The sequence below is a fragment of the Pelmatolapia mariae genome, linkage group LG4 (assembly GCF_036321145.2).
Source record: "Pelmatolapia mariae isolate MD_Pm_ZW linkage group LG4, Pm_UMD_F_2, whole genome shotgun sequence".
NCBI lineage: Eukaryota > Metazoa > Chordata > Actinopteri > Cichliformes > Cichlidae > Pelmatolapia > Pelmatolapia mariae.
Genome location: NC_086230.1, coordinates 4,974,427 through 4,997,303, shown reverse-complemented (window position 1 = coordinate 4,997,303; position 22,877 = coordinate 4,974,427). Strand labels below are relative to the sequence as shown.

Sequence of the window (22,877 nt, the reverse complement as noted above, 5' to 3'; positions counted from 1 at the left end):
AAAAAGGGCTCTTATTATTTAGAGCCGATAACAATCATAATCTGTGCAAACCCCACAATTGTGCAGGTATTTCTAAACAGAGGCAGTTTTAGCCCACTGCAGCTGCTCACTCCAAAAATGCTAACATCTGGTTCAGTCATATGCTATTTTTTTTTCTTACAGTCATCTTCTACAGTCATCTGTTATTTAATCTGTCATTTGATTGTTCCATCCTTATGGAACACGAGTTAAAATATCAAATACATAGTATGATGATTCAAGTAGATCTTAGTACTCTTTCCAACACTTTCAGACATAATTAGAATGTTTGGGTTTTTTGTTGTTTTTTTCAAGTTTGCAGGTAAATTGTCTCTTTAAGGGTTCTGTTCTTATCAAGTCCCAAATTTCCAACTTCAGAGCATCTCAAAATGGCTTATGTATTTGTTTTTCTCAAAACCTGTGGGGTTTTTTGGTCTTTTTTTTGTTTTTTGTTTTTTACATTGACCATGGTGATATGATTTAACACATTTCTAAGCGTAAATGTTACACAAGATTACTATTATCTCATAAAGTGACAATTATTACACATGGTACCCTTTTTATGTACTGAGGCTCCAGTTCATCCAGAACTGAAGGGGACAGCATGAGTGGTCTAGTCTATCCGTACATGTTGAAGAAGAATAAGAACACTCACAGTTACAGAAAAAATTATTGTGTATTTGTTTACAAAAGTGTTGTTCAGCGTTTCTGTTTCTACTGTGGTGATGAAGGACCCACCAGAATTCTAAGGTGAATAAAACTGCACAATCAATCTTGTTAAAGCAGGTTTTTAAAATAACCTTCCCCAAAGTAAATAATTTTCTGTCTTCCCAGAACAGGTGTAAAAGAGGCTCTAATAGTTCATGCAGTCGGCGCATACACAAAGTTTAGACTATAACGACCACCAGAGAGTTTCTGCTCTGGACATATGTCCCATGGTTTCATGTTTTTTGACACAAAAGTAAAAAGTAATCACAGGACTGATTGATGGACCTACAGTATCTACTTTTTAAAATGGAAAATCAGAGTGTGTTGAGTTATGATGACGTATACTGAACCAAACTCTGCAGCCCTTTATCTCTGCTTTGGGCCTCATAAGCTACCATTAACATACGAAACTGCACAATCATAGCTAGCAATTTATGATTTTGGCCACCCTTAAGCTCATCTACCTTTATTGTCCTTTTTACTATAATCGGGCTCGTAATTTACAAAACAAACATTTTGTTGTACTCAGCGAGATTTAACAATAGCTATCAGAATTAAAAACTCCCGAGGAAACAGTTTACTAGGGTCTGAGCTTTTATATAGTCGAATTTCTGTTTTTTTAGTCAGAGGAGTCACCCTCTGCTGGCTATTAGAAATAATGCATGTTTAGGACATTTCCACTGTTAATTCCCTTTACAAACCCAGAAGCTACCTCTCTCTTTTACATGTGTTCTGTGAATTTGATAAGGAAAAAGACCAAAAAAAAGTGTGAAATAAACAGGATGACATGTGAAGTGTTTGAAATTAACAATCTCTTTACTAAAGTTTCCTGGTCTTACTAAAGTAGGCATGTATTTCAAAGTTAGGAGAAACCAAACATGCAAACCCCATATAGAACAGATCTACCTACCCGAGTGTGAATCCAGGAGGCGACAGTTTTAACATATTAGCCACTATGCTCGGTAATGTTCTGAATGTATTTCCATCAGACCTGAATCAGGTGATCAAAAACAATGACACAGTTCTACAAATGCTAACTTTTCTTGTGTCACTTATAATCCTATAACAGAAAACAAATCCCTTCCGTCATCGACTTTCAGCAGATTCTTTTGGTTATTTATTGATTGTGATCCATGGACTGTCACAAGTGAGCTTTACTGGGACACTCCAGCTTTTTAGTTCTGCAGTATAGTTTGTGGACTTGTGAAAGGCAGATTTCTCTTTTTACACACATGCATACTGTATTAAAATAAGTCATTAGGTGGACTTTGTCAGTGTGATGATCTATGTTCCAGTGTAAATGTCTTCCTCCCCCTCACCCCAACTGGTCACAGCAGATATCTGGCCCTCTCTGATTCTTCTGGAGGTTTCTTCCTGTAAAAAGAGCTTTTCTTTCCGCTGTCACCAAGTTCTTGCTCATAGGAGGTTGTCTGATTGTTGGCATTTTCTATGTTACTGTAGAGTATAAAGCATATTGAGGCCACTGTTGTGGTGATTCGGCACTGTATAAACTGAAATTGAATTAAATTAAATGGAATCTAATAGAATCAAACTGAACTGAACTGAAATAGTTCTAAACATGGAGCATGTTATTATAAAGTTCTTTGAACAAGGTTAATGAGATTTTTCCAAACCTGACATGAAACCTGCACACTGATCACAACAAAATTTAGAAACTAAAGCAGAAGATACACATACAGCCTGAGGCAAGTGTCTGTGAGGCTGCAGCCATGTTCAGGACATGTTAACACTCAAACAGATAAAACTATAAAAACACTCTGTAAGCTAAAACAACTACCTCAAATCTACTACCAAAACCCCAACTCAAACCAGAACTACAAGATATAAAACTGGACTAAAACTGATAGATTCTGAGACATCAGATTGTGAAAAAACCCAAAAAACTGAATCTAAACAGTCTTAGCTTTAACTCAAATCAAAGCGAATCAGGAAGTGGACCACAACCAGGAATAAATTCTGGATTAAACCCGTGCCTGTTGCAGGAGATCCTCCTCCAACCGTCCGATGCTCTTATGGATCAGGTTTCCTCCTGCTCAGCCCCCCTCCCCTCCTGCTCCTTCCTCTTCTGATCCAAACTATAACCCTTCTGGTGTGGAGGCATGGAAGGAGGGACCTTCTGTTTTTCCCTTCTTCTTTCTCGCTGTTTTTTTTTTTTCCTTTGAAGGAGGCGTCCATTCTTGTCTTCCCTAAACGTGAGCAACGGGGTAATGAGGGTGCGTCCCTACAGTCGGTCCAGTCTCCGGTACCTCCCAGTTCTTGAGGCTCCCATATAAAAACCCTTGTGGAAAGTCAGTGTAGGCAGTAGGGAGTTTTCTGCTGGGGTCAGGAGGATTGTGAACAGACGAGTGGATCCTGCCCCAAACACCCGTGTATGAGTGGAGTGTAGCAGAAAGAAACATCCCCAACTTTTTTTCCTCTCTTGCCTCAAAGAGTCTACATGTCTAGTGGCATCTAGACATGTTCAGCTTTGTGGATTTGCGGCTGGCGCTGCTGCTCAGCGCAGCAGTGCTTCTGGTCAGAGCGCAGGGCGAGGACGACCGTAAGTTTCATCACTGTTTACTGGAGCTTCTCAGACTTTTTCCCCTTTTATTTTATTGCATTTTTTTCTTTACTGGGTTTGGAAAGTGGATTTTCTCTACGTGGCTGGACGGCTTCTGAGATCTTAGAGAAGAGGAGAAAGGAAAAGTTTTAAGTAGAATTAAGTTTGCTTTGTTGTGCTCTATTGTCTCCAGACAGATAGACAGATAATGCAGGGTGTGTGTAATGCATTGGGCATCTCAAGAAGGCCCCTGTCTCTCCCTCTCCTTGTGTTTGTCTAAGTCTCTCCAACCCCCACCTCCTCACCATGCATGCAGAGCGAGTTGCTGCAAGTTTTCCATTCTCTCCTCCAGGCGAGGGTTATCCAGCTGCATAGGTTTGAACCTCCCTTTACCCCAAAATTGGAGCATTCAAATGCCTAACCCTAACCCTGTGGCATTTTATCAGTTTGACACGACTACCTGCGTCACCTGTACCCATTCAAAAAATGGTTTCCACGAGATATGAGCCAGAAGGCGAAGCCTCTCACAGGCCTGATTGATGTGACAGGGAATTTGCAGCCTGAGGCCAAGTGCTGAGTTGGACAGGTGACTGAGAGGGAGAGTAGGAAGAAAACAGGGAGGAGGAGAGGAGCAGGCGTAGTCTTGTCTGCCGGAGTATTTGACCTCCACAGCCTGAGCCAGCTTTCAGCTTTAGAGCCCACAAAAGCTCAGGTGGACTTTTGAGGAGATCATTTTGCACAGAAAGAGAGGTCAGAGGGAAGCGGATGCCTCTGCTGGTGCTTAGAACAACCAGTATTCTCCTCTGAGCAGACAAAGGAAAAGCAGTTCAGCTCTGGAAACAAGAGCCCAGGAGGCGAAACTCAGTTTTTCCAGATGTTCCTCTTCTTTTGGAAAGGACTCAGCTGTGCATAAAAAGCAGATGTTTTCTGGCCCTCTGAGCGATCTCACAACGCCACCCAGAGGCTGCTCTCAGCACTGCCAGACACATCTGGCCGCCACGTCCCCCGTGCCATCCCCTCCCCCCCTCTTTTCTTTCCACTCTTTTTTTTTTCTTCTCTAATTGCATCCACATGTGGAGTGTTTCCACCAGTCACTGCCAAACCTACAGTCTGCAGTTCTCCAGCCGCTTCTGCTTTTCCCCTCTGAGCTCAGCACTTTGGTACGCTGGAAGATTTAACAGCACTCAGCGGAGTCCCAGTTTGAGTTTTGCTGAGAATCAAATGCAGCCGCCACAGTGTCAGGGTGGGAAATATGATACAGGGAGATTAAATCCCATTTTACTGCGGGGTTAATCAGTGTCTGTGTGTGCAATGATGGCGTGACCTGCAGACAGACAGGGCACACTGGTGCCCTCTCTGTCACCTCTGACCTGTTCCGGTCTGATTCCGAAGCCCCCCAGTTTCTGTCCACGTCTTTATCACCGCTAAGCTTTGTGTATTTATGTTGGTGCTGTCATTATTTCCTGTGTTTCGTCGTAGATTTTACACCAGTTTAGCAATCTATCTTTTTCTAACATTTTTCTCCGATAAGTGTTTTATTGAAACTATTCTTTCACTGTAATTCAAAACTCTCATCTCAGTTAATCAGTCTGAATAAATTTGAGAACAAATCAAATTTTTTAATTTGAGAAAATGATCCACATATTCAGGGTTTTTTCACAATTTATTTTTAGCTTCATAGTTAAAGCACTTTAGTTTCCTGCCCTAGTTTTAAACTTTACCTGGACTCCCACCAGTGTAGATACTTCTGTGGGTGCGTGTGAGTCTGCATGTGCATTCAGGTAGCTCACCTGTCTCTTACCGTCCCTCTCGCTCTGTGTCGCCCCCCTCAGGCACGGGCAAAAGCTGCACTCTGGACGGCCAGGTGTTTGCAGACCGGGATGTGTGGAAGCCGGAGCCATGTCAGATCTGTGTGTGCGACAGTGGCACGGTGATGTGCGATGAGGTCATCTGCGAGGATACAACGGACTGCCCCAACCCCATCATCCCCCACGATGAGTGCTGCCCCATCTGCCCCGATGACGGTATAATAACTTCATCTCTCTCTGGACAAAGCACAGATACACAAAACGGTTTTTGCACATCACATGTTCTCATTTAAACTGCCCCCATGACATGAATCCATCATCTGTCCTCAATGACATGCCAAGAGTTACTGGTGTGAGTGAGACACTGTCTTTGAAAAATTATTTTTTAGGCTCTGTTTGAACACTTAAAGCATTATTATGAGCTTTTCTGGGTACTTTCATCTGTTAATGCCAAACCTGTTTGCTCTCTGCAGGCTTCCAGGAGCCTCAGACTGAGGTAAATATACATTTTCCACTGACACTTGTAAATAGTTTGTACAACTCCCATGAGATCAGATACACATTGGACACACTGTTTTCTTCTTTTCACCACAGGGAACCGTGGGAGCTCGTGGACCCAAGGGAGACAGGGTAGGTTCACACCCTCTTCTTTCCTTGTTTTACTTGTGGAGTAACTTTTGGTTGTGTGGTGAGCTCAAGATCTGTCACTCTAATTCCTGTGTTTTTGCTGGAGCTGATCAGTTGCACTGATAGAGTAGCGGAATGTAGCTCCATGTGTTTTAAATCAGGCAGATGTGGAAACGTGACTCAGATGACTTTGAAATGCAGTGAAACTGCAAACTGCTTTTAGCTTTCATTAACACATCATACTTAATCTTAAACCATTTACCCATCTTCATGCAGTGAGGTGGGAGAAAACAGAATCTTACATGTAAAGTTTCTGTAAACTGTAGCTTTTGATTTGTGTTTTTAAATGTCACCCTAGGGCACTGGTTGTCCTTTGTTACATCCAATTTTGATAGTTTAAGTCTGTTTTTTTTACCTCACACAAAACACGATGAGGTCTGGTTAAATCCTGCAGAGCAGCGTGACTTGGCTTACATTTCAAAATCAAACCAAATATTATCATGGATAAATTTTATTACTATTATATAAGTATAAGGATTTGGTTTTTATCAATGAAAAAACAACTTCTTTATCCATGATTTTCAACAGTGGAGCTACTTTCATTTAAATTGGTGCAATCTTAGGAGGAAATTATGACTTCTGATTATTTATTTGGATTGGATTTGATTGAACCTTCATTGTTCACTTTACAAGATGAATCTTTGGCTGTAAAAGAGGCTCTGTGGATCAGCTGTGTTGTTTTTAAGAGTGCATTTAATAGTGTAATACTGATTCTGATGTATTTCGTGGTGCTATTTTGGCTACCGAGCATGATGGTGACAAACAGGTAGCTTTCTAAGTCAATGGCACTCTTACCTGTGTCCTGATATCATATGACTAGACTGTTCCTGGTTAGTCTCATAGTCAGCCTCAAAGTAAACTGCACCTTTAATGATTTAAAAGCCTTTGAAGACACAAACATGGAATCAAATATTAACCAAACACATGTCTTCAATGATAAGGCCAGACCACAGGAAATACACGTGATTAATGGTTTAACAAATCAGTTTTCTGTCTTAGAGTATTGGACTGTGGACATCAGAACTTTTAATCCAAGCGACCTTCTTGAGTATGACCCTGATTTCCTCTATCTACAGGGTCCTCCTGGTCCCGCTGGTAGAGATGGTATGCCTGGCCAGCCTGGACTGCCTGGACCTCCTGGCCCACCTGGACCCCCTGGCCTTGGTGGAGTAAGTTGTTGAATTTTAGTTATTCTGTATTTCACTCATTAAAGGTTTACGGTGGCCGGTCAGTTAGTAACGTAACTATGTCGTTTAATGTATGCAAATGATTGACAGCATGTTAATCGTGCTGCAGCTAGAGCGGAAAAAGTCAACTATCAAAGCTGAAGCCCAAATGTGATGTGATATTAGTGTGATGAGCTGTGTCTGGAGTTTGGCACAGTGTCTGTGATCAGAAGGTCAAGAAGTCATTACTAAGGATGGAACGACGCCTCATTTCCTTTTGAACGGAAAGAAGAATATTCTGGAAGTTGACAAACTTTAGAAAGTTAGAGTTTGCTAAGATACGATTTTTAATTTTAGAGGTTTATTTACATTCTAATATACCCACTGACTCCAGGTCTGATTTAGAAATCTGATCTGACATCTCCAAAGACTGAATTCTGCTACAGGATCATTGTTCCACATGCTAGGCTAGCACTGCATATCTTCATGCCTCTGTGCAGCCTGTTGTTGACATGACTGCTAATATACCAAAAATATTGATTGAAAATATTTTAAATAGTAACAAAATATAATTTTATTATTTGCTAATTCATTTTACCATTTGCCTCTGTGCTAAAATGTTAAAAGAACACACTGTCACACTGTCAATGAGATACTTAGTTAACATTCAAAAGCTAATTTGCATTTCTGTATCTTGCTTAAACATGAGTCCATACTTTTGTAGAATCAACTTCTAATTAAATATTCTATGTTTCAGTTTGCCAATAACTTCGACTATATATGTGTATGCTAAAGTAATAACTATAGCGTGGATAACATGTATAACTTTACCGAGGGTTAGCATGATGCTGTTTTAGATATGGCTAAATATCAACGTCAAATTTTCCATGATTTAGGACATTAACATCTATTAACATACTTCAGCATTTACTCCATGTAACCACAGTTCAGTAAACTCCTACAGTCTTCCCTGTGTATACATTATCAGTGACATACTTCTATGCTAATGGTCCACATTAAGCTGGACAATTAGAGACTTGACAGTCAGCATTAACATATGTTTGACTTCAGACAGAATGTTCCCTATCTACATTATACAGTATGTATCCTCCAGAGACACCTTTAATACTACTGTTGAGGTCAAAGGTCAACAACTTGATACACACTGCTCATTTTAGAACTGGATTGTTGTGAGTGGCATTAGCATTGAGATTCCATATCATCTAATCTGCTGCTGCAGTTTTGTTATTGTGTTTGCTTTTATTTGGAAATATGAAAAAATTATGCAATGGGGAAGTGCATGGTTAAATGAAACAACAGACAACTATACTTGATGGAACATGATACAACTATGCATGATTTAGATATTTAATTTGGACTATGGCTCAGATGATCCAGAATCAGTGATTCTATTCAACTGGAAAAATTACATTTAGTGTTGAGATTTGAAATGTATTGCTTTACTCATAGCTAACATGTAGCCTATGTCATGTCACAACACAGATGGAATTTAATATTTTTTCATGATAAAAACAATCATTTTGGTATTTTTGTGAGATTAACATGTCTGTGTTTATTTTTTTCCAGAACTTCTCCCCTCAGATGTCCGGTGGCTACGATGAGAAATCTCCTGCCATGCCTGTGCCTGGACCCATGGTAGGTTACATATGTATTTAAATACACTATATTCAAAATATTTCCATGCGCAGCATCTGAGCTTTTCTCTGTTGGATTGATAGGGCCCAATGGGACCCCGTGGACCTCCTGGACCTCCTGGATCTAGCGTGAGTATATGATGAGGTTTTTTATGCTTAGGTTAAAAACTGAAACCCGGCATGCTAGCTGGCATGAATCCAGTCCTTCCTTTTTCTACTGCAAATAACACAAAGACAGTGTTTTTTTCTGATTGATTACTATTAGGCAGTAGTATTGATATTGATTACTGTTAGGCAGCAAAAACATATTTTATTTTCTTGAAATACATTTTGAAAAAACTATACAAATTAACAAACTGCTCCTTACAGTGTGTTGAAAAAGTGAGTAGCATCAACATATTTGGTGTAGTGATGGTGTTTCTGTTTGTTACCAACTATAGGGACCTCAGGGATTCACTGGCCCCCCTGGTGAGGCTGGAGAGCCCGGATCTCCTGTGAGTATTCAGGACAGGGAAACAAATGCACGTTGCACTTTGCTGTGATGTTAGCACTCTCACCTTATGTTTGATTTTTGCTTCAGGGTGCCATGGGTCCCCGTGGAGCTGCTGGCCCCCCTGGAAAGAACGGCGAGGATGTAAGTGCACTGGATTGATATCATATCAGTTCATCCACCTACATATATCATACATATGTATATATGATATATATACATATACATATCCATATACATATATATCTGAGGAATGTCTTGAGCCATCATTTCATCCCCATCTCCCCAACTCTCTTTCTCTCAGGGTGAGTCTGGCAAACCCGGTCGCTCCGGTGAGCGTGGACCTCCTGGCCCTCAGGTAAGTTGCTGATTCTTACCACCGATATGTAAAACAAAAACAGAGCTGAGATAATAACTTTTGTCACCTCCTTGTTTTTTGGGGGTTTTTTTTCCCAGGGAGCTCGTGGTTTCCCAGGAACCCCAGGTCTGCCTGGCATCAAGGGACATAGAGTGAGTCAGAACTTGTGCCACCCCATTCAACTCATATTCAACTCAAAATAAAAAATGTTGAAACTCGTGGCTGGAAACTTCATCTTTGCATGTCTCTTATTCTGTGTAGGGATTCAGTGGCCTGGATGGTGCCAAGGGAGACTCTGGCCCCGCTGGACCCAAGGTGACTGCCCCCCCCCCCCCCCCCCTTTGTTATAACACTCGTTCTCACCACATAAGTTGTAGAAAAAAGTCACCCACAGGTGGCCTACTTCAGTTATAGTGCAGTGGTGAGTAGCTGGAATCGTAGCAGTGCTATAAATAACAGTAGTAATTGAAAAAGTAGTTGTAATAGTGGCACTGATACCTAACTCATAGTGGTCCTGGTGGTAGGAGCACTAGTGCCAGAATTTGAAGTACAATAAAATCAATCGCATTTAATTGTTATTATAGACAGCACCATATCACAACTCCCTTTTAACAGGAAGACATCTCTGGCAGAACTATCAATATGGTTCTCAAATGAGTACCGTTTAGTGTTTAAAGACACACTGAAAAAATTAACCTATAAATGCAGAAAAATCATTAAAAATGTCTAAAACAGTTTCAGCATTTCCTCCATTATAACCAGTGTATTTTCTTCACCTACCACTCCACCGACAAGTTGGTCATATACAACATATTTTAACCTAAAGCTAAATACTACTAGTATTAACAGCTAACAGTTTGAGTATCAATGTGGACAGTAAAAGCTGTGGCTACAATAATGCTACAACAAGCAGTAGTATCAACCATTTAAACACTAGCAAATTACATTAGCATTCACTGGCTACTTTTTAGTTATAGCAGCTTGATTGGCTAAATGCTGCATTGACGAGCATAATTTCTAAAAGTTTGATAAAGTTTCTAGAGTTTAATTAATTTTGACAAATGATTCTAATCTTCTCGCTGGCCCGTGTGTTTCTGTACATTTAGGGAGAGGCTGGCACCCCTGGTGAGAATGGAACCCCTGGTGCTATGGTGAGTAAAACAAGCACCCCGTCTCTGCTACATAATTGCCACCTTAGATAGTTTCTTCTCTTCCACAACTGATTTTGGCTAACTGACGCTGTCTTTGTCTATCTCAGGGACCTCGTGGTCTGCCTGGTGAGAGAGGCCGTGCTGGTGCTACTGGAGCTGCTGTGAGTCCATACATTACATAGTCGCAACTAGTGAAATCAATGAATTAGTGAATTGAGAAACCAATCAACCACTCACGTTTGTCTTTGACCTGCAGGGAGCTCGTGGTAACGATGGCGCTGCTGGTGCTGCTGGACCTCCTGTAAGTCTTTCATTGTCCAAAGCTTCAGTTCTTAAAATCTCAGCCTTGTTAGCACTGACCCAAAAAGATGCACTATGTATATCTGAGTATCTGTGTTTTTGTTCTTCTCAGGGTCCCACTGGCCCCGCTGGACCCCCTGGATTCCCCGGTGGCCCTGGAGCCAAGGTATAAACTGCTCCTGACCCGCTCCAGTAATCTTCAGTGCTATCCATTTTTCTTCTGAAAAGCAGTATAATCTATTTCCTCTCCTCTCTTGGTTGTGTTTTTACTGTGCCGACTTTAAAGAATTTATTTTCTGAAGCATGTAGGTAGCCAACACGTACTCTGACCTGACATGTAGAATGCAGGTCAAAAAAAAACCTATCTGAGCTCCCACTACTGTTTGAGTATGAACAGTAACTATTAAGAAATTAGATGGATGGGCGCTATTTTTTTTCTTTTTTTTTCTTTTTTTTTTTTTGCAGAGTTCTCAGTATATTTTAAAGCTTATGACAGAAATTCACAGTAATTGTCTGTGAATGTGGGACTGGGTCATAGCTGAAGCTGTGGGGTTCTTTTTGGCTAAAACAAATCTTCTGTTTATGCCGACAATTTTATCTTTTTCTTTATTGTCTTCCACCACCAAGCTGTTTGTATTACTAAATAATCTTTTCTTTCTCCCCAGGGTGATGCTGGAGCTCAGGGTGCTCGTGGACCCGAGGGCCCTGGTGGAGCTCGTGGTGAGCCCGGAAACCCCGGACCTGCTGGCCCAGCTGGACCTGCTGTAAGTATGAGTGACTGTAATAAAGATCCTCGATGAAAACAACAACAAATGGGCCACTAGAATCTGATTCATGGCGAAATAAAAAAATTTACATTATCATTTAAATTGTTAAAAGAAATTTAAAAAAAATTCTGCCTTCTGAGACAATAAATAAACTTTCTTCCTTCTCCTCTCAGGGAAACCCTGGAGCTGATGGAGCCGCTGGAGCTAAGGGAGCACCTGTGAGTATCTTTAAACAAATTTACTCTATTTTTAATACTTTCTTATTTTTACTAAAGCTACAGATAGTCATCACTATTTCTACAGCATGACATTAAATGACTGTATTGTTGTGTGCTGCCCCCTACAGGGTGCTGCTGGAGTTGCTGGAGCTCCTGGTTTCCCCGGACCCCGTGGACCCCCAGGACCTCAGGGTGCTGCTGGTGCCCCCGGACCCAAGGGTAACACTGTAAGTAAAGATCTCTTAGATCCAACAAAAAAAGCAAAATCACCCAAAATTTAAACTTGTATGTTTGAGTGAATACTTTGACACTGAAAACCTACAGAGATAAAAACAAAAGTTAGAGATTTGTTTTGGGCATTTGTTGTTTACTGAAATTATTTTTCTTTTAGATTTATCCAAATAATAGTAATTTCTCCCTAGTTTGTAGTTTGTTTAATTTTATGTTTTCTTGTTTGTTTGTGTCCCATAGGGTGAGGCTGGTGCCCCAGGATCCAAGGGAGAGGCTGGTGCCAAGGGAGAGGCTGTGAGTTCACCATAGATCATGACAGAGCACACTGCACTAAAATTATGTGTGTATCAGCCTCTTATGCGACATTACATGTTACATTGCTCTTCTACAGGGTGCTCCAGGAGTTCAGGGACCCCCTGGACCTCCCGGTGAGGAGGGCAAGAGAGGATCCAGAGGAGAGCCTGGTGCTGCAGGAGCCCGTGGCGGCCCTGGAGAGAGAGTATGCATCTCACTGGATTTCCACTTTACGTACCCTAGTCTGTAAAATGATGGCAGAGGGACCTCTAGTGGTGTTTCAACACAAAGGACAAAAGACTGAAATCTTTATACTGACGGTCAAATCTAAATGATTGAGATTACTTGTGTGCAGCTGTAAACATTACAAAGGTTACTTTGACTGAAAAAGCAGATTAATCTCTGCTTGGAATGAAAACATAATACACACCATTGGGCTCATAATCATGATGTAAACAAACACTCTAATGAGTGAGGTTCAAAATGTTCCCAAAACATTTGGCCAAGACTATTACAGATATGGACATACTGAATGGTGCTAGTACTAAGATAGAAACATTCATTTCTGTTCCTAGAGACAAGGTTAATACAAGCAATTTGTCAATGGCTGGCAGATCCAGTCCACAGATTCTATCTGCCATCATTTTCTTCTCATTGAGTTCTCTCAGGGCTCTAAAACATGATTAAATCTATAACTATGTTCATAAGGCACTGAAGCAGAAGGAATTCAGCACAAGCACTTGGTTAAAAGCATTAAGCCTTTTGGATGTTAATTTAAGTTAAAAATGATGCCAGAGACCTGAGGCCCAGGTCTCTCTGATGGAATTCGACTGTATGCATGATACAGAGTGTTAAATTTTAAACCTACAGTTTGGACACATTTCTGTTTAAACACTTTTTACTGTTCAGAGCTAAGCAGGACATGTCTTTACAGGGTGCCCCTGGTGGTCGTGGTTTCCCTGGTTCTGATGGCCCTGCTGGACCCAAAGTAAGGAAAATGCACACATACATACAACAGATATAAACCTTAATTTCGCCCGCAGGCTTCCATAATTTTGGTTTAACTAATTTTTGAATCTCACCATTCTTATTTTCTTCTTAGGGTGCCCCTGGTGAGCGTGGTGCCCCCGGTCTTGTTGGGCCTAAAGGTGCCACTGGTGAGTCTGGCCGCACTGGTGAGCCTGGTCTGCCCGGAGCTAAGGTGGGATAGCATACTGTCTGTCAAATAATTTTCTGCAGCATCATTTATTTATTATACCCAGTCCCTCCTCTGACCTCTGACCTCTGCTTTGTAGGGAATGACTGGCAGCCCCGGCAACCCTGGACCTGATGGCAAGATGGGACCTTCTGTAAGTTTGTATGCAGTACAGTTAACCCTAGTTCTTATAATTTATGTCAAGAAATAGCAAAACCCTTAACATGCTTAATCTTCCTTAACAGGGAGCCCCCGGACAAGATGGCCGCCCTGGGCCTCCTGGCCCTGGTGGAAATAGAGGCCAGCCTGGAGTCATGGGATTCCCCGGACCCAAGGGTGCTGCTGTGAGTAGCGTTACAACATCTATACATTATATTTAATCATGCTTAGTAATAGTGGGCATCTAAAATATGGTCTCCGTGTTTTTTTGTCTATAGGGTGAGGCTGGAAAGCCCGGTGAGAGAGGAACCATGGGACCTACTGGACCTGCTGTGAGTGCTCAATATTCTGCTGTTTTCTTTCTTGTTATCTATCATCAATGGTAGGATTGTGTGTGTAAAAGCCTTCTATCTCTCTACCCAGGGTGCACCTGGAAAGGATGGTGATGTTGGCGCACAGGGCCCTTCTGGACCTGCTGTAAGTAAACAACACTAACTGGCCACACTTCGATATTAACACCCAAGTTTGTGTTGATGTCTCTCTACAAAGTACTGAAAGCTACATAGCTGCAAGAATAAGTCACATCTACTCAATGCATTACTGCCACCATTGCTGACCCTCCCTCTCTGCTCATCTTAAGGGTCCTGCTGGTGAGAGAGGAGAGCAGGGACCTGCTGGATCTCCTGGATTCCAGGGTCTCCCAGGACCCCAGGGAGCTGTTGGTGAGACTGGCAAGCCCGGAGAGCAGGTACTGATTGAAGCGTAACTATGACTGGAACAGCATCATTTCCAGTGAATAAAAGTGCTTATTCCTGTATTTCTGCTTTTCCTTTTAGGGTGTACCCGGCGAAGCTGGAGCCCCAGGACCTGCTGGAGCTAGAGTAAGTCACATATCCTCATAATTTTCACAGTTAGATAAGACTCTAATTGTGGTTTAAATATAATTAAATATATTCATTAGTCCTTTGTCCAAAATCCTACGTGGTGTAGAAAACAACTTCCTGAATTGCTAACTAGCTTGTTCAAACACATTAAAGTTATTACTAGCAGGCTATTGTAAGCTTATAACTGCTTTTTTATTCTTTAAAGCGGATTCTTGTCCAAAATGCTCGATGTTAGACCTGGAAAACAACTTTTAGCCTGCTAACTAGCCAGCTACTTTCAATATTAGGATAGCTAACAAGCTACTGTATCATTAATAGTGATAGCAACTATGCAGATGCTATCACTAGCTTCAACTCACATTACCTGTAAACAAAACAAAGGTACCATAACAGTGTCGATATGGTCACAGGAGGAAAACCCTTGCACTGCCATTTACAAAGTAGCTCTTCGTGTTGATCAGAAATTCTGTTTTACACTGTCATTCATAAATAAACAGATAAATTAGGATGAAAGCTTCACCTCACATATGAACCTCCCTTTGGGGAATATCATCCAACTAGAACTGATCTAGCAGATCTAGTTCTCATGGTTTCAACAAACCGTCCAATAACCTCATTTCAACCTACTCTTCTCCTCAGGGCGATAGAGGATTCCCTGGTGAGCGTGGTGCACCTGGGGCAATTGGACCTGCTGGTGCCCGTGGATCCCCCGGAGCCTCTGGAAATGATGGTGCTAAGGTGAACTCACCTTATATAAAAACTAAGAAGTTCTCAGTTGTGAGCAGATTGACTAAATTGCAAATATTACACTATTCTGAACGCCTCTTCCTCAGGGAGATGCTGGAGCCCCTGGTACTCCTGGTGCTCAGGGTCCTCCTGGACTGCAGGGAATGCCTGGTGAGCGCGGTGCCGCTGGTCTTCCAGGACTGAGAGGAAACAGAGTGAGTCGCCTTCTGTAGTCCTATTACTCTTAGTATTCAGAGTAGCCAGGATAGTACATTGGCTGTCACTGCCATTGTAGACCGCTATCCTAGGTGAGATTTACTTTAGCAATCCAACAAACACTGATCAGTGTTTCTACTATATGTCCATCCATTTTATTGTCATTACGACACAGTTGGGGTGCAAATGCCCAGTGTAATCACTGATGGGCTTTACGGTGACTTAGCAAATGACCCCAGCATTGTAAGAGCTGATATACTATGTGAATGTTCGTCTTATTACCAACATCTTTTTTCCTTTCAAACACACAGGGTGACCAAGGACCTAAGGGTGCTGATGGAACTCCTGGTAAGGATGGTCCTCGTGGTTTGACTGGACCAATTGGACTTCCTGGACCTGCTGGATCCCCAGGAGACAAGGGAGAGTCTGGTGCCCAAGGACCTGTTGGACCTTCTGGAGCCCGTGGACCCCCTGTAAGCACTGCTTTGTCTGCAACAGATAATGTTTAATTCAAAGTTCTCAAGTGTGTTAATCTTTGAATGTTTGAATTCATTCTGATTCGTCTACTTCCATCTTAGGGCGAGCGTGGTGAGGCTGGACCACCTGGACCTGCTGGATTCGCTGGACCTCCTGTAAGTAAATTCTACAATAGTGTCCACGCTATTTTTCTTACTCTAACACAGAAGTTACTAAAAAACTATTTGGCTTTTTCTTCACAACCACCAATCCACTCTAGGGTGCTGATGGACAGCCTGGTGCTAAGGGAGAGCCTGGAGATAATGGTGCTAAGGGAGATTCTGGTCCTCCCGGACCTGCTGGACCCACTGGTGCTCCAGGACCTCAGGTTTACACAATAACATACTCCCAGCATATCCCAGTTCATAAATTACAGCTATTTAGACATATATGTGACCATATTGTGTGCTACTGTTTCTTTGACACTATGCTGTTGCCTTTCAGGGTCCCGTTGGAAACACTGGCCCTAAGGGAGCCCGTGGACCTGCTGGACCTCCTGTAAGTCACTCTTCCTACTTTCCCAAGCGACTTACATTTCTGACATTAGCTTAGAGGTGACAGTACCTCTAGCCAAACTGGCAGTACTTCATAAAACTGGGCAAAGAAAATTAAAAAAAGGAAAGCAAGTAGTGAGACATTTTATTTATTTTCCAAACACGTACCACCATCAAATCCATCATTTGATACATCTCTGTTTTTTGTTTGTTTGTTTTTTACTGACTTGATGCAGTATTTTTGCAGCCTGAGTTAGCTAATTGGCCTCTATCTCCCTAGGGTGCTACTGGCTTCCCTGGTGCTGCTGGCAGAGTTGGACCTCCCGGCCCCGCTGTAAGTTTTTCTTAGGTGTTTCTGACACAGTGCGCAAATTCTATGCGTTTTCCTAGAATTATTTTCAAATCTCCCTGTCCTCCCCACAGGGTAACTCTGGACCTCCCGGAGCTCCTGGACCAGCTGGCAAGGAGGGACCCAAAGGAAACCGTGGTGAGACTGGACCTGCTGGTCGCCCTGGTGAGTTGGGTGCTGCTGGACCCCCAGGACCTCCTGGAGAGAAGGGTAGCCCTGGTGCTGATGGTGCTCCCGTAAGTTATATCAACTTTCAGTACATTCTAAAATGTTGTGACACAATTTATAATAAACCATAGCCTTCAATAATCTTCTTTCAGCAATATCATTAAATTTAATTTCCATCCTTTCACTGACTGCACAGTTTCTGCTACCTGTGTCTCAGTGTCTAACTACTTTCTGTCTGTCTTTCACAGGGTAGTGCTGGTATTCCTGGACCTCAGGGTATTGCTGGACAGCGTGGTATTGTTGGTCTGCCTGGACAGAGAGGCGAGAGAGGTTTCCCTGGACTTCCCGGACCTGTTGTAAGTTCCCATTGGTATTCTAAAACCCAGAATTTCAAAAATTTCAAAATGTTCAGTGGATCTGATAAATCCAGAACATCAAATTACATGATTCTAAATCAAGAGAAAAGTCTATCTACTTCTAAAAGACACAAAACAATAACATTTAATTCTCATTTAGCTAAGCAAAAAATAAGACAGACCAGTCTCAGTCAGTTAGAAATATGAATGAGGTTAATATAACTGGACTGACTGCAATTGTTGCACTAATAGGGAGAGCCTGGAAAGCAAGGATCTGGTGGTCCAAACGGTGAGCGTGGACCTCCCGGACCCATGGGACCCCCTGGCCTGGCCGGAGCCCCTGGAGAGCCTGGACGTGAGGTATAAAGTCCCACCAGAGCAAGTGGAGAGCCAAGGGGTGGCTCTCCCTTTGGTTACCCTACCCAACCAACTGTGAAGCCCATTAAAGGGCCAATTATATGCTCATGGAAATGTAGTTGCATCTAGTGACTGCTATATTCCTAATAGAACTTTTTTTGTGACAGTATTTTGCTATAAACACTATTTCTGACACATCTCGTTATGCATTCAGCCATATAAATTGTAATGACTTTAAAATTGACCATTTTAGCAAACTTTCAGTGAAGTCAGTTCTGAAGGTTTTTGTTAAGCTTAATTTGCTCTGTGCCTGTGTTTAAGGGAACCCCTGGTAACGAGGGCGCAGCTGGTCGTGATGGAGCCCCTGGACCCAAGGTAAGATAAGCTGACCTCACCAACACCACACAGCTATCTTATTTTTTGTTCCATAGCGCCAAGTATGTTGGCAGCCTACAAGTTAGCATGCTAACATGTTAACATGCAACTAAATAATTTGTGTAGCATCACAAGTTATCTAGCCTAAAGCTTACCTATTAGCCATCATCCACAACTTCTAAAATGGCAACCAGAGGAAGAAGTCACACTTTCTGTGAGTACTGCCATGATTTGTGAATCCCACCCTGGAGGATATATATGTGTGTTCAGCATGTTCATACATATTCATACACTACTAGAATTTTTAACATAAAGCTTAACGGGCAAATGTAGTCAGATACACTGTTTGAAGCTAGGGATAACCTAGTTTTTATTTGTCCTTTAGGGAGACCGTGGAGAGAGTGGCCCGTCCGGAACCCCTGGTGCTCCTGGACCCCCTGGCGCCCCTGGACCTGTCGGCCCTGCTGGAAAGACTGGTGACCGTGGAGAGACTGTGAGTGACAAATCTGCTTCATTAATGTTTCAGCTTGGTATGTCATGCCAGTCAAAGACAAAGGCTGTAAGTTACTGCAACCCTGTCTCCACGTAAAACTATATATTTTTTTCAATTTTCCAGGGACCTGCTGGCCCTGCCGGCGCTGCTGGCCCTGCTGGACCTCGTGGCCCTGCTGTAAGTAACAATATTAGTTGCAAAACTACACTGGATGGAAGAGTATGCGAGGAAGGTTAAACCAAATGATGTCTGTCATTTTTCCTTATGACAGGGGGCTACAGGACTTCGTGGTGACAAGGGAGAGTCAGGAGAGGCTGGAGAGAGAGGCATGAAGGGACACAGAGGATTCACTGGCATGCAGGGACCTCCCGGACCTCCTGTATGATAGTTTATGCTTGAGTCTGCATATACTACAGTCAAAGAAAGTAATACCATACACCAGCAAACTTAGCTTTAAACGGATTGTCTTCTTTTGTGCACCCATAGGGACCTTCTGGAGAGTCTGGACCCGCTGGTGCTGCTGGACCCGCTGGACCTAGAGTAAGTTAACTTAGTCTGGAGCAGTTGTGTAGTTTCAGCTTTACCTAGTTTATTTTCAGATGCTGACATTTGAAATTTCCTGGTATTTGTAGGGTCCTTCAGGAGCTGCTGGTGCTGCTGGTAAGGATGGTATGAGCGGTCTGCCTGGACCCACTGGACCTCCTGGACCTCGTGGACGTTCTGGAGAGATGGGACCTGCTGTAAGTCTAACAAGCTAACCTTCTTTACATTCAGCTGTTTACTTAAGTTGTGCCAAGTTGTACCTTTAAACCTAGGGTTTTTGAGGGTTACATTTTGCTAAAAGCAGCACATTACTAATGAACTAACCAACCCACGCTTTTTCTTTACCCTTCTCCTTCTGCAGGGCCCTCCTGGACCTCCTGGACCTCCTGGAGCACCTGGTGCCCCTGGTGGTGGATTTGACCTTGGCTTCATGGTCCAGCCTCAGGAGAAGGCCCCTGATCCCTTCCGCATGTACCGTGCTGATGACGCTAACGTTCTCCGTGACCGTGATCTGGAGGTTGATAGCACCCTGAAGAGCCTGAGCCAGCAGATTGAGCAGATCCGCAGCCCTGACGGAACCCGCAAGAACCCAGCAAGAACCTGCAGGGACCTCAAGATGTGCCATCCTGACTGGAAGAGCGGTGAGCAGTTCAATACAGGAGAGCTAGTCCGAGGGCAGTCAGATGTAGGCCTAGCGGAATAGAGTTTTGAAGTTGTTTGTGTTTTGCAGGTGAGTACTGGATTGACCCTGATCAGGGCTGCACTCAGGACGCCATCAAGGTCTACTGCAACATGGAGACCGGCGAGACCTGTGTACCCCCAACTCAGCGTGAGGTTGCCAAGAAGAACTGGTACATCAGCAAGAACATCAAGGAGAAGAAGCACGTCTGGTTCGGAGAGGCTATGAATGAAGGCTTCCAGGTAAGCATCCTAATTTATAGAACCTACCTGTTATCTCTTCTTCTATTCTTCTTTATAGTTTCTTCTTCTGTCTCTTTCCATATTTCTCTTATCTGCAGTTCCATTGTGATTTTCTGCAGCTTGAGTTCATTTCTCTTACCCACTTTCCTAAATGTCTGCTTAGGTTCCTCTTCTACTCCTCTCTACCCGTCTCCACTTCTTCCCACTTTGTCTTTACCCAGTCTTTTTCAACACCATCACACCTTTGCCCATCACAGTCAGTAATCTATCCCCTATTCTCTGTCTTGTGCAGTTCGAGTATGGCAGCGAGGGCTCTCTGCCAGAGGATGTCAACATCCAGATGACCTTCCTGCGTCTCATGTCCACTGAGGCATCCCAGAACATTACCTACCACTGCAAGAACAGCGTCGCCTACATGGATGCCGCCGCTGGCAACCTCAAGAAGGCCCTCCTCCTCCAGGGCTCCAACGAGATTGAGATCAGAGCCGAGGGCAACAGCCGCTTCACCTACAGCGTCCTTGAGGATGGATGCACGGTGAGGAAACCTTTTACATTAAACACAATATGTTAATTATTCAAAGCTAACAGAGATTGAGAAGGGTTAGAGGCTAGAGGTGCTAATCAGCACTGTTCTGAATATGAACCCTAATTCTGATTTTCGTTGTCTCTCCTTCCAGTCACACACCGGTACATGGGGCAAGACAGTCATTGACTACAAGACATCGAAAACATCTCGCCTGCCCATCATTGATATCGCTCCTATGGACGTTGGTGCTCCAGACCAAGAGTTTGGCTTTGAAGTTGGACCTGTCTGTTTCTTGTAAAAAGAGAAATCTGGACTTGAAATTGTTGTTGTGTGCGTGTGTGTGTTTAATTTTTTTCTAGCAGTCATCTCTCTCTAAAGCAAAAGCAAAAAAAATGCCCCCAACAAATCATTCTCCCGATGCCATTTTTCTGAAAAATCTGACCCTTCGTTCTTGATTCTACAAGTTTCCATTTGGCCGTTGCTCCGATGGTCCGCTTTGCCTAAAACCTGCACTTCAATGAGAACAAGATGGCGGTGGTGCAGAGGCATCTGCATCGTCGCGTTTGGGACCACTACTTTTTTTTTTTGTTTCTGACTTTTTTTTGTTTGTTTTTGCCATCACCAACACCAAGGATCCTGTAGAGAAGACATTTTGTTTCACTGGCAACAAGAAAATAATATATGCCTCTGTAAAGTGTAAAAAAAAATTGACTTCCCCTCATCATGCGGCCAAACCCGGCCTCTCTGGAGTTTACAGAAACAGACACAGGTGACTTTTGTATTTTTATACACCTCTGCGGTGAGAGGAATGAAAGGACAGTCCCAACAGACAGAACCCAATTGCTTTGTACCACGTTTCAGGTGTTGATGAATAAACGGTGAAACTGACAGCCATGTTTGTCTCTGTTGTTCTGCCCTTCCCCTTTTCCACCTGCCCCTAGACAACGCCTCCTCAAGAGTTGTCCTTTCCTCACCTGCTGATGTTGTAGCTGTTGTGATTTGTTTGTTGTTGTGGTCTCTTTCATGTTTATTCCTCTCTATGTCTCCCTTTTTTTCCTAAAGAAAAGCCACATTAAAACCACCAGCAGAGAAACATGGGTTTAAACCTCTTTTTTGGGGAAAAAAAACAAAAAAATCCTTATGCCTACCTCAGAAGTGAAAGGAATTCCAGCTCTAAAAAAAGGGCCCAGTGTTTTTTAAAGTGAAGCCTGCAGTAGAGTTGTGGTGGTCAGTGGGGGTAGTTGAGGTTTGCAGACACTTTAACAGAAGCAGAGAGGGCAAAAGCCTAAAGGTGCTATTCTTTCTTTCTCAGAGGTCTGCTGGCTGCTCAGTATGACTATACTGTTGTGTAGTAGTGTAGCTACGGTCACTCTGGCATGGCAGGGTCCTCCTCATGGTGCTAAAATAAAACCACAGTTTTTTTTTCTTGGTGTCCAGAATGAGACAGAGTTCTTCTATTTCCAGCTTTGGTAATGTTGGCAACCAGCGTAGCGCCTCTTTAAGCCTCTTTTTTTATGTTTTGAACTTCCCCCTTCACTTTTAACTGTCATCCAGATTCTAGTCCACCAACTATCTGTTGTGGTCTGTTTCTTGTTTTTCTTTTCTTGAAGTTTCTCAACAACAACAAAATTCGAGCTGTGATAAAATGCGCAGAAAGAGAACCATCAGTGAGAGTTTGTGAGAGAAGGCAGACAGACACACCCATGGGGGAAAACACCACAAGGATCTGTACCTATTTTGTATATGTATAATAAATTGAGATGTTTTTAATTATTTTGAATGCTGAAATAAAGCATGTTAAGTGGTCGAACAATGAATCCTGCCTAATTGCCTGACTGACCCCCTGCACTTCTCTCCCCCTCCAAAAAAAAAGAAGAGACTTGAAGTAAAGCACCTTTTGCTTTACAACTTGTACAGTAACAGAAAGAGACAAGATTAAAGAAACATGACAGAAAGATTTCTGCCTCTTGTTTAATATTTTGCTAATATGTTCCTCTGTAGATGAAAGATGTTAGCAGATTTTGAAACATTTTTGAAGGTAGCACCTTGACTTGTGTCTCTTGATCATGTAAGCCTTTGCTTCTCTTTGCAGTTTTGAGTGCTGCCACGTAAAATAAGCAGGTGAATAACGCGGCTTCTAATTGTGAAACCTGTCCAACTTACTGGGGGTCAGAAAAAATGAGGAGAG

At 42.7% G+C, this 22,877-nt stretch overlaps 1 protein-coding gene across 1 annotated transcript; it reads left to right on the top strand.

The window, feature by feature from the left end:
• Positions 1 to 3,041: 3,041 nt before the first annotated feature.
• On the top strand, positions 3,042 to 21,577 carry col1a1a (collagen, type I, alpha 1a). The gene is made up of 49 exons (XM_063471176.1): positions 3,042 to 3,286; positions 5,119 to 5,310; positions 5,568 to 5,590; positions 5,689 to 5,724; positions 6,858 to 6,950; positions 8,535 to 8,603; positions 8,687 to 8,731; positions 9,043 to 9,096; positions 9,183 to 9,236; positions 9,397 to 9,450; positions 9,549 to 9,602; positions 9,712 to 9,765; positions 10,557 to 10,601; positions 10,709 to 10,762; positions 10,858 to 10,902; positions 11,014 to 11,067; positions 11,567 to 11,665; positions 11,842 to 11,886; positions 12,015 to 12,113; positions 12,358 to 12,411; positions 12,509 to 12,616; positions 13,346 to 13,399; positions 13,514 to 13,612; positions 13,707 to 13,760; positions 13,852 to 13,950; positions 14,044 to 14,097; positions 14,189 to 14,242; positions 14,406 to 14,513; positions 14,602 to 14,646; positions 15,289 to 15,387; positions 15,483 to 15,590; positions 15,903 to 16,064; positions 16,170 to 16,223; positions 16,328 to 16,435; positions 16,552 to 16,605; positions 16,882 to 16,935; positions 17,025 to 17,186; positions 17,367 to 17,474; positions 17,727 to 17,834; positions 18,153 to 18,206; positions 18,592 to 18,699; positions 18,823 to 18,876; positions 18,971 to 19,078; positions 19,186 to 19,239; positions 19,332 to 19,439; positions 19,604 to 19,883; positions 19,973 to 20,163; positions 20,456 to 20,698; positions 20,841 to 21,577. The coding sequence occupies exons 1-49, from the start codon at positions 3,205 to 3,207 to the stop codon at positions 20,985 to 20,987; spliced, it is 4,344 nt and encodes a 1,447-aa protein (XP_063327246.1). The 5' UTR covers positions 3,042 to 3,204; the 3' UTR covers positions 20,988 to 21,577.
• Positions 21,578 to 22,877: the final 1,300 nt, after the last annotated feature.

What these genes read in the sequence shown, in the direction of transcription:
- col1a1a (XM_063471176.1), top strand. Translation starts at nt 3,205, where the DNA reads ATGTTCAGCTTTGTGGATTTGCGGCTGGCGCTGCTGCTCAGCGCAGCA. An exon ending in ATGGAACCCCTGGTGCTATG is followed by an intron (nt 10,602 to 10,708) that starts GTGAGTAAAACA and finishes TGTCTATCTCAG; the next exon opens with GGACCTCGTGGTCTGCCTGG. An exon ending in CTGGAAATGATGGTGCTAAG is followed by an intron (nt 15,388 to 15,482) that starts GTGAACTCACCT and finishes CCTCTTCCTCAG; the next exon opens with GGAGATGCTGGAGCCCCTGG.